General features: G+C 44.7%; 1 protein-coding gene across 4 annotated transcripts in view; it reads right to left on the reverse strand.

Moving 5' to 3' along the window:
- The window catches only part of ZNF385A (zinc finger protein 385A), a 316674-nt gene that overhangs the window by 127028 nt on the left and 174889 nt on the right, over window positions 1-14757 (reverse strand). The window contains exon 1 of one of the 4 annotated variants that reach the window (XM_073613635.1): window positions 13464-13645. The exons of the other annotated variants lie outside the window; for them this stretch is intronic. Within the exon in view, the coding sequence (XP_073469736.1) occupies window positions 13464-13529 (66 nt within the window). The 5' untranslated portion in view covers window positions 13530-13645. Of the gene's footprint in view, window positions 1-13463; window positions 13646-14757 lie in introns of those variants that run through there. 4 annotated transcript variants of the gene reach the window in all.

Below are 14757 nucleotides of genomic sequence, written 5' to 3' on the forward strand. Positions count from 1 at the left end.
ATTGGACACATTTTTGGGACCATTGACAATTATACAGCAATCAGTGCTATAAAAATGCACTATTACTGTATAAATGTCACTGGCAGGGAAGGGGTTAACACTAGGCGGCGATCAAGGGGTTAAATATGTTTCCTCACTGTGTTCTAACTGTAGGGGGGATGGGACTGTCTAGGAGGAGAGAGAGAGATCGGTGTTCATACTTGGTATGAACACACGATCTGTCTCTACTCCTCTGAAAGAACCGTGATTTGTGTGTTTACACACACACATCCTGGTTCTCGCTCTGTCACGAGCGATCGCGGGTGCCCGACGGTCATCGCATCGGCTCCGGGCACACATTGTGAGTGCGTGCCCCTAGTGGCCAAAAGGAAAAGCGATGCAAGGCAACATTGATTTGCCCAGCCGAGCCAACCTGCCGCAGTAAAACAGTGACGGCTGGTCTGGAAGTGGTTAAAATGCTAATCAATTTATAACTTTTTTTAAATGCTTGTTTCTATTTTTGTTGTTGTTATTCTGTCTCTCACTGTTAAAATAAACCTACCGTTAAAATTATAGACTGATCATTTCGTTGTCAGTGGGAAAACATACAAAATCAGCAGGGGATCAAATACTTTTTTCCCTCAGTGTATTACAGGTTTAGCATCACTGCCCAGAAACTAGCTTCCCTTCACTTTATTTCATGTATTTATATAATGCTGACTACATAGGCAGCCCTTTACATACCATGCATTCACATCAGTCCTTGCACCCAATGAGCTTACAATTTAAGGTCCCTATCCCATGCATACATAGTAGGGCCAATTTACCTACCAGCATGTCTTTGGAGTGTGGGAAGAAACCAGAGGAAATCCACACAAGCACAAGAAGTACATACAAACTCCATGCAGATAGTATCCTGTTTGAGATTTGAACTGTGGACCCAAGTGCTGCAAGGCAGGAGTGTCAAGCACTTAGCCACAATGACTTATATCCAGCAATGACCTGGTCACTGACGCACCTACAGTTTTTACCTCCCTAATGAATACTAATGAAAGGGGTTTTTTTGTTGCTTACTTCCCAGACGAATGGCTTTCCTAGCAATGAATGAGTAATGAAGCATACTGCTGCATCATGATATATTTATAACCCTCTATTAACTCTTGTAAGCCTCACCTGCTAAGACACCTCTTTTCTCACTTTTGTGAGTGTGGGAGTACCCAACATAGATACCGCCATGGGGGACATACACCAGGGGTGTCAGCACTGTGTGCAGACAGGTAGGGAAGATGTTATGGGAAAAGGCTTAAAGTAAACCTGTGTTTAGTACAAATTAATATTTACCTTTCCTTCTCCCCCACCCATTTTGTTCACCTACATGTAAGCTCTAAGTAGGACCTAATCCTGTTCTCGTGTGAAGGGCTTTATGGTCCCAATTCTATTAAAATAGAATATAATGTGCTGCAATACCTGAATTTACCAGCAGAGTGAGCTGGTTCAGTAAATAGGGAATTCCCAATAAAATCATCAACAATTGACAAAGCTCTTTTGGTCATGTTTCTCTTGTGGGTCACAGGAGTGCCCTTACTTTTGCATTCTTCTGACCAAGAATCAGCCGACAGCGGGCTAAAGTTCACTGTCGGCTGACATCCCAGAGCTGCTCCAGTCTCTAGATTATCCCGACAATAATGTTGGGATCCACATAAAAGCCTGACCTCTATGAGCCTAAGTTAGTCGCTCCTGCTCCTTCCCCAGCCCGGTACTCCACTGGGGGCTGGAGTGGTAGAGCACAGAGTCACCATCTCTGCTCAGAGCGGACCCGAAAACTGAGTTATCAGAGGTCATGTGACAGCTCAGTTCTCGGCAGGAAACAGCTGCAGCATTGGACCGATGCTGCAGTCATATAGGTGTGCATGCACTGCATAGGTTAACTGATTGTTTTCTCTAGGGGTAAACACAGGGCCTATACTCCCCTAAACCTTTGATTTTCCAGAAAACAGCGCTTCCCCACATCCAGCAGTGGAATGTTCCTGACCTCTTCATGTCCAGAGCCGGTCTATGGACATGATGACGTCAGGGATAGTCCACCACACAAGACCGCTGGTCTGCAGGGGGTGGGGGGTGCAGCAGCAATAGGGATCGGTCTTGTGCCGGAAGGATCAGAGGATTACGTGAGTAAATCTCGGCTTTACAAACCCCTAGACAAAAAAAAGCAGTCAACCCATGCAGTGCGGGCACAGCCCCACTGCATGGTAAAAAGAAAAAATTTGCCCACAGTTCAGTTTTAACGAATAGTACAAAAGGATCTTAAAGATGTTTAAGAATTATTATACTTTCCTTTTAGTGTTTAAAGCAGAAGTGGGGAAATGTATCAGTGCAGCTGTAGTAAAACAAATCCCAACATGCCCCTGACTCTAGGAGTCACACCTATGGCTGTCAGAGTCTTGCAATGCCTAGTGCAGTGGTTCTCAACTCCTTTCCTCAGGACCCACTAACAGGCCAAGTTTGCAAGTTAATCTAGTCTGCATCTTCCCAAGGTAATACTTAAAATCTGGCCTGTTAATGGGTCCTGAGGACAGGAGTTGAGAACCGCTGGCCTAGTGGGATTTGTACATACAGCACAGCTGGAATGCCAAGGTTGCCTACTCATCGTTTAGAGAATGACATTAAGGGTCTGCTGCAGACAGGAGGAAGCATTTTCTTAGTCTTACCTTCCCCAGTTATCTATCACTCCCACTGTACAATGTATCTATCTGGAAAGTCACAGATGTAGAAAGCAGCAAGAGGTTGATCTGTGTGAGACATCACATACTGTATATACACAAGAACATAGAGACTATCAAGCATGCATCTGAATTTACACGACTATCATCCCTATCATCCCTGGGCCAGCATCGTAATCTAGAAGTAAATTCTGACCCCAAAATGATGTCTAGTTAAAGTTGGAGCCGGCCTACTTTGGGGAGCGGCAGATGAAGGCATTGTCAGAAATACTGTGATCTCTTTGGAAGGTAACTGTTTCACCTATTAGCTATCTGGGATGCAATTAAAGTTAAAAATATCGCAGTCACTAGAATGACTTCAGTTTATGGACTACAAAGGCTTTACAGTGCCCAGGAGAAGCACATATGGCCTGACCACTCTCAGGCTCGGAAGCACCTACACCGCCTAGTGAGTATACAAACATGATAGCTTAGCACAGCTGAGTGTCATGTTAGTTCTATTTCTATTCAGTGGATAGGAGATGGGGAGGTCATGGGAGGTGCAAGCAGATGCTGGTGGTGCTGCTTTTCCTGGGACAGCGAGCAATGAACAGACTCAAGATCATTTAAACTGCTTAAAGCCCAACTCTGAGAAAGTGGGGCTGCACCCGCACAGCAAGGGATAACTCGTCATTTCGTCTATGGCAGGGGTCTGCAAATTTTCACAACAAAGGGCCAGATTACTACCCTTCAAACTTTAGGGGGCCGCACTATGGCCAGTGGGAGTGGAAAATGCAACGGCATCGGTGGGGGTAAACAATGCCATAGGCTTGGAGGTCAGTGGGAGTAAAAATATTATATCATAGGCGTCAATGGGAGTAATAGTAACCCATTATTGGTGTCAGTGGGAGGAATAATGCCCCATTGTTGGTGTCAGTGGGAGGAATAGTGCCCCATTGTTGGTATCAGTGGGAGGAATAGTGCCCCTCTGTTGGTGTTAGTAGGAGGAAGAGTACCCTAGTGTTGGTGTCAGTAGGAGGAAGAGTACCCCATTGTTGGTGTCAGTGGGAGGAATAATGCCCCATTGTTGGTGTCAGTGGGAGGAATAGTAACCCATTATTGGTGGAGGAATAGTGCAGAGCATATCAAAATGTACACTCTCCTGCGCTGTGTGGTAAGTCCCAACGTGTTATCAGATTTTTATCTTGACATGTTAGTATATGTGGATAATGCACCCCAAATGAACTGAAAGCATAGAAGAACACAGATGGCACATAGGTCTAGCACATTATCCTCAATACGTGTTTTATTTAATAAAAATGGAGGTGAATATACTCACAAACCAGTACTTGTGTCATAGGATTATCGTAAAATCATCCTCCTAAATCCATATGCAAAAATCCACAACACTTGTAGTCACAACGGTTAACGCATGTCAAGGTTTCCCTCTTCTTCAGAGCCTTGTTTACATTTGTGCTCATAAGTTTACATAGCCTGGCAGAATTTATAATTTCTTGGCCATTTTTCAGAGAATATGAATGATAACACAAAAACTTTTCTTTCACTCACAGTTAGTGTTTGGCTGAAGCCATTTATTATCAATCAACTGTGTTTACTCTTTTTAAATCATAATGGCAACAGAAACTACCCAAATGACCCCGATCAAAAGTTTACATACCCTGGTGATTTTGGCCTGATAACATGCACACAAGTTGACACAAAGGGGTCTGAATGGCTATTAAAGGTAACCATCCTCACCTGTGATCTGTTTGCTTGTAATTAGTGTGTGTGTATAAAAGGTCAATGAGTTTCTGGACTCCTGACAGACCCTTGCATCTTCCATCCAGTGCTGCACTGACGTTTCTGGATTCTGAGTCATGAGGAAAGCAAAAGAATTGTCAAAGGATCTGTGGGAAAAGGTAGTTGAACTGTATAAAACAGGAAAAGGATATAAAAAGATATCCAAGGAATTGAGAATGCCAATCAGCAGTGTTCAAACTCTAATCAAGAAGTGAAAAATGAGGGGTCCTTTTGAAACCAAACCATGGTCAGGTAGACCAACTAAAATTTCAGCCACAACTGCCAAGAAAATTGTTCGGGATGCAAAGAAAAACCCACAAATAACTTCAGGTGAAATACAGGACTCTCTGAAAACATGTGATGTGGCTGTTTGAAGATGCACAATAAAGAGGCACTTGAAGAAAGATGGGCTGCATGGTCAAGTCGCCAGAATGAATCCATTACTATGCAAATGCCACAAAGTATCCCGCTTATAATATGCCAAACAGCACAGAGACAAGTCTCAAACCTTCTGGCACAAAGTCATTTGGAGTGATGAGACCAAAAATTTTGAGCTTTTGAGCCACAACCATAAACGCTACATTTGGAGAGGAGTCAATAAGGCCTATGATGAAAGGTACGGAGGTGGATCGCTGATGTTTTGGGGATGAGTGAGCTACAAAGGCACAGGAAATTGTGAAAAGATGAACACAGTATGTTATCAAAAAATACTGGAGGAAAATTTGCATTCATCAGCCAGGAAGCTGCGCATGGGACGTACTTGGACATTCCAACATGACATACCTCCCAACATTTTGGGATGGGAATGAGGGACACCTACCAGCAAACGTATGTAGGCATAGGACACACCTCCTGCCACACCTACTTAAAGTAGAATTAACCAAAAAAGGTTAATTAAATCCACAAGGGCTTTTTTTTACCACTACTATTCCTTTATATTGGCTTTTAAAATGTACAAATGCAGCAATTTAGAAATTGGATGAAAGGTTTAGCACTGGGAAACACTTTTTGAAAGATAAAAAGTGCATTTTATATACAACTATATAGATCAGACCAAAATGAGGGACAATGAGGGGGAAAGAGGGACAGAGGAACATTGCTCCAAATCAGGGACAGTCCCTCAAAATCAGGGACAGTTGGGAGCTATGCAATGATCCAAAACACAAGGCCAAGTCGACCTGTCATTGGCTACAGCAGAATAAAGTGAAGGTTCTGGAGTGGCCATCTCAGTCTGAATACCTCAATATCATTGAACCACCCTGGAGAGATCTCAAACATGCAGTTCATGCAAGACAGCTCAAGAATTTACAGGAACTGGAGGCATTTTGCCAAGAGGATTGGGCAGCTTTATTATCTGAGAAGATAAAGAGCCTCATCCACAAATACCACAAAGAACCATTAAGAACTGGGGTGTGTAAACTTTTGATCAGGGTCATTTGTTTAGTTTCTGTTGTGATTTAAAAAGAGTAAACACAGTTGATTGATAATAAATGGCTTCAGCTAAACACTAACCATGAGTGAAAGAAAAGTTTTTGTGTTATTCTCTGAAAAATGGCCAAGAAATCATAAATTCTGCCAGGGTATGTAAACTTATGAGCACAACTGTAGATGTCTCTTAGTATTGACAAGGAACTTTTCAGTCAGGATCATGCTTTCTCTGTTTAGCGCTGCTGTATATAGCTTCCTTGTTAGTGCACCATTGTTGGTGTCAGTGGGAGGAACAGTACTCCATCGTTGGTGTCAGTGGGAGGAAGAGTACCCCTCTGTTGGTGTCAGTGGAATTAATAGTGCCCCATTGTTGGTGTCAGTGGGAGGGATAATTACCAATTGTGGGTGTCAGTGGGAGGAAGAGTACCTCATTGTTGGTGTCAGTGGAAGGAATAGTGCCCCATTGTTGGTGTCAGTGGGAGTAATAATTTCCAATTGTTGGTGTCAGTGGGAGGAAGAGTACCCCATTGTTGGTGTCAGTGGGAGGAAGAGTTCCCCATTGTTGGTGTCAGTGGGAGGAAGAGTACTCCACTGTTGGTGTCAGTGGGAGGAAGAGTACCTCATTGTTGGTATCAGTGGAAGGAAGAGTACACCATTGTTGGTGTCAGTGGGAGGAAGAGTACCTCATTGTTGGTATCAGTGGAAGGAAGAGTACACCATTGTTGGTGTCAGTGGGAGGAAGAGTACTCCACTGTTGGTGTCAGTGGGAGGAAGAGTACCTCATTGTTGGTATCAGTGGAAGGAAGAGTACACCATTGTTGGTGTCAGTGGGAGGAAGAGTACCCCACTGTTGGTGTCAGTGGGAGGAAGAGTACCTCATTGTTGGTGTCAGTGGGAGGAAGAGTACCTCATTGTTGGTATCAGTGGAAGGAAGAGTACACCATTGTTGGTGTCAGTGGGAGGAAGAGTACCCCACTGTTGGTGTCAGTGGGAGGAAGAGTACCTCATTGTTGGTATCAGTGGAAGGAAGAGTACACCATTGTTGGTGTCAGTGGGAGGAAGAGTACCCCACTGTTGGTGTCAGTGGGAGGAAGAGTACCTCATTGTTGGTATCAGTGGAAGGAAGAGTACACCATTGTTGGTGTCAGTGGGAGGAAGAGTACCTCATTGTTGGTATCAGTGGAAGGAAGAGTACACCATTGTTGGTGTCAGTGGGAGGAAGAGTACCCCACTGTTGGTGTCAGTGGGAGGAAGAGTACCTCATTGTTGGTATCAGTGGAAGGAAGAGAACACCATTGTTGGTGTCAGTGGGAGGAAGAGTACCCCACTGTTGGTGTCAGTGGGAGGAAGAGTACCTCATTGTTGGTGTCAGTGGGAGGAAGAGTACACCATTGTTGGTGTCAGTGGGAGGAAGAGTACCCCATTGTTGGTGTCAGTGGGAAGAAGAGTACCTCATTGTTGGTGTCAGTGGGAGGAAGAGTACCCCACTGTTGGTGTCAGTGGGAGGAAGAGTACCTCATTGTTGGTGTCAGTGGGAGGAAGAGTACCTCATTGTTGGTATCAGTGGAAGGAAGAGTACACCATTGTTGGTGTCAGTGGGAGGAAGAGTACCCCACTGTTGGTGTCAGTGGGAGGAAGAGTACCTCATTGTTGGTATCAGTGGAAGGAAGAGTACACCATTGTTGGTGTCAGTGGGAGGAAGAGTACCCCACTGTTGGTGTCAGTGGGAGGAAGAGTACCTCATTGTTGGTATCAGTGGAAGGAAGAGTACACCATTGTTGGTGTCAGTGGGAGGAAGAGTACCTCATTGTTGGTATCAGTGGAAGGAAGAGTACACCATTGTTGGTGTCAGTGGGAGGAAGAGTACCCCACTGTTGGTGTCAGTGGGAGGAAGAGTACCTCATTGTTGGTATCAGTGGAAGGAAGAGAACACCATTGTTGGTGTCAGTGGGAGGAAGAGTACCCCACTGTTGGTGTCAGTGGGAGGAAGAGTACCTCATTGTTGGTGTCAGTGGGAGGAAGAGTACACCATTGTTGGTGTCAGTGGGAGGAAGAGTACCCCATTGTTGGTGTCAGTGGGAAGAAGAGTACCTCATTGTTGGTGTCAGTGGGAGGAAGAGTACACCATTGTTGGTGTCAGTGGGAGGAAGAGTACCTCATTGTTGGTATCAGTGGAAGGAAGAGTACACCATTGTTGGTGTCAGTGGGAGGAAGAGTACCCCACTGTTGGTGTCAGTGGGAGGAAGAGTACCCCACTGTTGGTGTCAGTGGGAGGAAGAGTACCTCATTGTTGGTGTCAGTGGAAGGAAGAGTACACCATTGTTGGTGTCAGTGGGAGGAAGAGTACCCCACTGTTGGTGTCAGTGGGAGGAAGAGTACCTCATTGTTGGTGTCAGTGGGAGGAAGAGTACACCATTGTTGGTGTCAGTGGGAGGAAGAGTACACCATTGTTGGTGTCAGTGGGAGGAAGAGTACCCCACTGTTGGTGTCAGTGGGAGGAAGAGTACCTCATTGTTGGTGTCAGTGGGAGGAATAGTGCCCCAAGGGCCGGATAAAGGCATGCAAAGGGCCATATCCAGTCCACGGGCCGCAGCTTGAAAACCCCTGGTCTAAGTGACAGTAAGAGCACTTTTACTTACCTGATCCTTACCCTGGCAAACGGCGCTCCCTCATACTCTGGTATGACTTATCTCCAAAATGCACCTTCTGCAAACCTACTATTTACTGTATATACACTATGTACACCCCCAGAAAGTCCTACAGCAAACATGGATTACCAATGCAATACCAATGCTGTCAGTCCCTGCTCTCTGCTCTGCTCCTCCAGTGCTCCCTGGGCTGGAGAAGGGGGTGGCTGCAGCTGGCCTTAGATCTCAGTTGTGCACTGAGAGGCAGGGCCAGCTGTCAATCAGGCAGATGGGAGGATCCTGACAATATGGATCCAACCATTGCAGACTTGCAAACTGCCATCTTTACTGACGGCTCCCCAAAATATCCCATCTTTGCTGACAGCTCCCAGAAATATCCCACGGCACACCTGCAATTCTCCCGCGGCACACAGTTTGAGAATCACTGCTCTAGACCTATCTTGATGTGTAGGTTTTAATGAAGGTGACCTCTGATTATACATCATCTGCTTGGGGTGACTTGCCTACCTTTTGGAAAGGTGTTTCATAAACCTAAATAAAATACTGACTACACCCGGCTTACCAGAAGCCTGGTAGAATGTCCTCCATGTACATGAGATGACATGAGATGATGGTAGCCCTATCTGGCTGATAACGGTTAGATCAGGAATTTATTTTGGCATTCAGTGACCTCTACAGTCTGACTTTGGTTGATCTTAACAGACTGTAAAAAAACTGACTTTTTTTTTTTCCCAGCTTATTGCTATTGTAGCCTTGTACTAAGTGCCAAGCGTATCTGTTCACTGACTAAACAAACAGCCGCGCATGTTTATTTCGTAACTGCAATGGTTTGGCAGTAATTACCATCTCCTATCCATAGATAAGCCCTGGTAGATGTGTGGCCAATAAAGGGATTATCCGGTAAGCCTGAATGTGACAGCAGAGCCAGGAATGCCCAGTAAACCCGTCCCTGGGGTGATCCCTGGTCCAGGTGTATACCAACATCTGGAATATGGGCAGTGGCTGAGCCTGACCTCCTCCGTCCTGACATCAGGTACACACCATCTTATATCCAGAAATAAATTACCGTACAATGGGGCCACAAACTGGTTAATGATCCCGAGCTGTAAATGAATAAACACACACAGACAAGTATGTAGAAACAATTTCCTGTACAGACGACAAACACAACTGTACAGAAAACAAGAGGAATGTTTCCCCACAGATTAGAGAGCAGATTCCTCATGAGGAGGAGATACACTGCGAGGAGAAGTGGAGGCAGACACACACTAAAAGGCAGCAGAAGGTGAGGAGACACAGAGGCGGTGTGAGCAGATGGAGGAGGAGAACGAGGGGTGGAGGAGAGGAAGAGACGGGGATCTGCCGGGAAGAGGGATGGGGGGACACACAGCCTTACCCTCCAATCCTCCTTACATGACATCCCGTGTCCCACACACTGAGTGATCTGAGCACCCCTTCACTGTGCACAAGTGTCATCTTCATCCTCATCAACACTTCACTGTGCACAAGTGTCATCTTCATCCTCATCAACACTTCACTGTACACAAGTGTCATCTTCATCCTCATCAACTCTTCACTGTGCACAAGTGTCATCTTCATCCTCATCAACCCTTCACTGTGCACAAGTGTCATCTTCATCCTCATCAACCCTTCACTGTGCACAAGTGTCATCTTCATCCTCATCAACCCTTCACTGTGCACAAGTGTCATCTTCATCCTCATCAACACTTCACTGTGCACAAGTGTCATCTTCATCCTCATCAACCCTTCACTGTGCACAAGTGTCATCTTCATCCTCATCAACCCTTCACTGTGCACAAGTGTCATCTTCATCCTCATCAACACTTCACTGTGCACAAGTGTCATCTTCATCCTCATCAACCCTTCACTGTGCACAAGTGTCATCTTCATCCCATCAACACTTCACTGTGCACAAGTGTCATCTTCATCCTCATCAACCCTTTACTGTGCACAAGTGTCATCTTCATCAACTCTTCACTGTGCACAAGTGTCATCTTCATCCTCATCAACACTTCACTGTGCACAAGTGTCATCTTCATCAACTCTTCACTGTGCACAAGTGTCATCTTCATCCTCATCAACTCTTCACTGTGCACAAGTGTCATCTTCATCCTCATCAACTCTTCACTGTGCACAAGTGTCATCTTCATCCTCATCAACTCTTCACTGTGCACAAGTGTCATCTTCATCCTCATCAACTCTTCACTGTACACAAGTGTCATCTTCATCCTCATCAACTCTTCACTGTGCACAAGTGTCATCTTCATCCTCATCAACTCTTCACTGTGCACAAGTGTCATCTTCATCCTCATCAACACTTCACTGTGCACACGTGTCATCTTCATCCTCATCAACTCTTCACTGTGCACAAGTGTCATCTTCATCCTCATCAACACTTCACTGTACACAAGTGTCATCTTCATCCTCATCAACTCTTCACTGTGCACAAGTGTCATCTTCATCCTCATCAACACTTCACTGTGCACAAGTGTCATCTTCATCCTCATCAACTCTTCACTGTGCACAAGTGTCATCTTCATCCTCATCAACACTTCACTGTGCACAAGTGTCATCTTCATCCTCATCAACACTTCACTGTGCACAAGTGTCATCTTCATCCTCATCAACACTTCACTGTGCACAAGTGTCATCTTCATCCTCATCAACACTTCACTGTGCACAAGTGTCATCTTCATCCTCATTAAGTCTTCACTGTGCACAAGTGTCATCTTCATCCTCATCAAACCTTCACTGTGCACAAGTGTCATCCTCATCAACTCTTCACTGTGAAAGAGTGTCATCTTCATCCTCATCAACCCTTCAATGTGCACAATTGTCATCTTCATCCTCGTTAACCCTTTACTGTGCACAAGTGTCATCATCCTCCTCATCAACTCTTCACTGTGTACAATGTCATCTTTATCCTCATCAACTCTTTATTGTGCCTGAGTGTCATCTTCATCCTCATCAACCCTTCACAGTGCTGTGCACAAGTGTCATTTTCATCCTAATCAGCCCTTCACTGCACTGTGCACAAGCGTTATCTTTGTTCTCATTAACCCTTCACTGTGCAGGTGTCGTCTTCATCCTCATTGACCCTTTACCTCAATTTGCATAAGTGTCATCTTCATCCTCATTAAACCCCCACTACACAAGGGTCATCTTCATCCTCATTAACCCCCCCACTACACAAGAGTCATCTTCATCCTCATCAACTTTTCACCGCACTGTGCACAGGTGTCATCTTTATCCTTACCAACCCTTAACTCCAAAGGAGCACTTTTCTCAAGTGTCATTGTCATCCTCATTAGCACCTCAATGCTGGGGAGCACTCTGTACAAGTGTTATCATCATCCTCATCAACCCTTCATTACACTATGCACTGGTATCATCTTCATCCTTAATAACCCCTCCCTTTCCTTCTATTGATGTTGTCAAACAATAGGGATGGAGGTGGATGAATCTACCCATTCATTGCCTCATGTAAAGTCCCAACAACCCCCTTACCCCCCTCTTTCCTTTTTTCTGCAACCCCTCACTGCCAGAGAGCAATGTGCAATCTGCATGTCCTGATCAGTGTCATCTTCATCCCCATCAACCCTTCACTGCCAGGGAGCGCTGTGCTCAAGTGTCACCTTCACCCTCATTAACCCTTCATTGCCCAGAAGCAATGTGTGTCACCTTCAACCCCTGCACCTGCCAGGGAGCACTCCTGCACAAGTGTCATCTTCATCCTCCTTAACCCTTCCCTGCCAGTGTGAGCAATCACAGCATGAAGGAGAATTGCTAGATGTTTCCCATGTGTGTATGGGGTGTATCCAATGGGTGAACAGGCTCAGATCTCGGGGGGAAGTGGTGATGGTGACATCGAGGATCGTGTTGGTGAATTGCACAGATCCATGGTTGTCCTGGTTGGATACTTTGTACTCCTCTAGAGGAGGCACAGCCAGGAGTTCTCAGCTGCTCACAGATGGGGAGAATATTCAATGAAAAGTAAAGAATGTTCTATGAAAGTGTTGTGTGTCTTTCTAATCGTTACTGGGTCAAATCGACATTCGTTTTCCATCACAGTGATAAGAAAATTCAGAGGAGCAGGATGGAAAACCTTTCAGGAATGAATTTCTAACAGTGTATGTGGTTTTCATTCAATAAAGTCCATTCTTTCCAAAATCAAATGACAATGTTCTGAGAATTTTCATATGAGTTTTCCTAAGAATTATTCTTCGATATTCTACCCAGCTATGGCCAGCTTAAGGATCACCATACATTCTACAATCTGACCATACAATTTATGTACAATTAACTTCACGGTAGCCATACACGCTTCCATATTATTATCCAATCGATTTTATTATTATCAATCAATCAATCAAGATGATCACACTGACAAACCACTGAATAGCCATAACTCCTGATCCATTTGGATGGGATTAAATCCCACGGAGTGGATCGGTCAGATTGGAATATGATCTGCGGTGGGGTCTATGGATGGGCAGCACTTATATACCATATTTATAGATACAGATGTATGCCAATCGATCAGATGATGAGATTGTACAGGGAGAACAGAGATGTGATGAGTAACTTACAATCATATGTCCCAACTATTGATTCTTTTCCCTATGTGTGTATCATATCGATCGATCGGGTTGTAGACTATGGATGGATCATCCTATGGAGAAGGAATGGATGGTAAATGGAAGAAGACGTGTGTATTGTGTATGGGCAGCATTAGATCCGGTACAGCTCTATAATCGCCTACAATATCTGATCACATTGCATACTATTCAGAGATTGTTCTGTGTGTGGGGAGCCCGATACACAACATGACCCCCCCGCCCCCCCAATGTCCGATCGGTGCGATCACACACCATGCAACTCTACCCACCTCCTCCATGGCTCTCATCCCCGGATCGGTGGGATCGTTCCTCTCCCCGCACACACTGCCTCTCATTGTCCGGGGATGGGGGGTCCTCCTATCGCTGCTCTGTACTCCGCACTTGTACTGTCATCGCCATCCCGGCCGGAGGTGATCAGCAGGTGACTGGGGAGGACAGGGTTACACGGGGAGCGCTGCGGGCTCAGGGGAGGGGCCTTGTCACAGCTTTAGCCATTCACAGCGCCATCTATACAGGGAGGCGTGTCCCATGGACTGCATCTATCTCTTCGCTCAGGCATGCAGGAGAAAGTTTATTATTATTATTATTATTATTATTCGGGATTTCTATGTTCCGTCCATTCATTCGTTGTTATTGTTATTCGTTATTTTTAACCTCTTTTTAACCACTTAAGGACCGAGCCTCTTTTTTAGATTTGTTTACAGTTTTTTTGCTAGAAAGTTACTTTTTCCCCAAACATACATTTTTTTTCTAGCACCCTATAGAGAATAAAATGGCGGTCGTTGCAATACTTTCTGTCAAACCGTATTTGCGCAGTGGTCTTACAAGCGCACTTTTTTTTTAAAAAGTACACTTTTTTTTAATTAAAAAATAAGACAACAGTAAAGTTAGCCCATTTTTTTTTATATTGTGAAAGATAATGTTACGCCGAGTAAATTGATACCCAACATGTCATGCTTCAAAATTGCACCCGCTCGTGGAATGGCGACAAACTTTTACCCTTAAAAATCTCCATAGGCGACATTTAAAACATTTTACAGGTTGCATGTTTTGAGTTACAGAGGAGGTCTAGGGCTAGAATTATTGCTCTCGCTCTACCAATCGCAGCAATACCTCACATGTGTGGTTTGAACACCGTTTTCATATGCGGGCGCTACTCACGTATGCGTTCACTTCTGCACGCGAGCTCGGCGGGACGGGGCACGTTTAACATTTTTTTTGTTCTTATTTATTTTACTTTGTATTTTATATTTTTACACTGTTTTAATAAAAAAAAGTGTCACTTTTATTCCTATTGCAAGGAATGTAAACATCCCTTGTAATAGAAAAAAAGCATGACAGGACCTCTTAAATATGAGATCTGGGGTCAAAAAGACCTCAGATCTCATATTTACACTAAAATGCAATAATAATAAAAAAAATTGTCATTTAAGAAAATGAAAAAAAAAAAAGGCCCTTTAAGAGCTATGGGCAGAAGTGACGTTTTGACGTCGCTTCCACCCTGCAGTGTCTTGGAGAAGGGTGGGGGCCATCTTCCCCTCACTCGTCTCCATGCACAGCCAC

The sequence above is a fragment of the Aquarana catesbeiana genome, linkage group LG02, assembly GCF_042186555.1.
Source record: "Aquarana catesbeiana isolate 2022-GZ linkage group LG02, ASM4218655v1, whole genome shotgun sequence".
NCBI classification, from domain to species: Eukaryota; Metazoa; Chordata; class Amphibia; order Anura; family Ranidae; genus Aquarana; species Aquarana catesbeiana.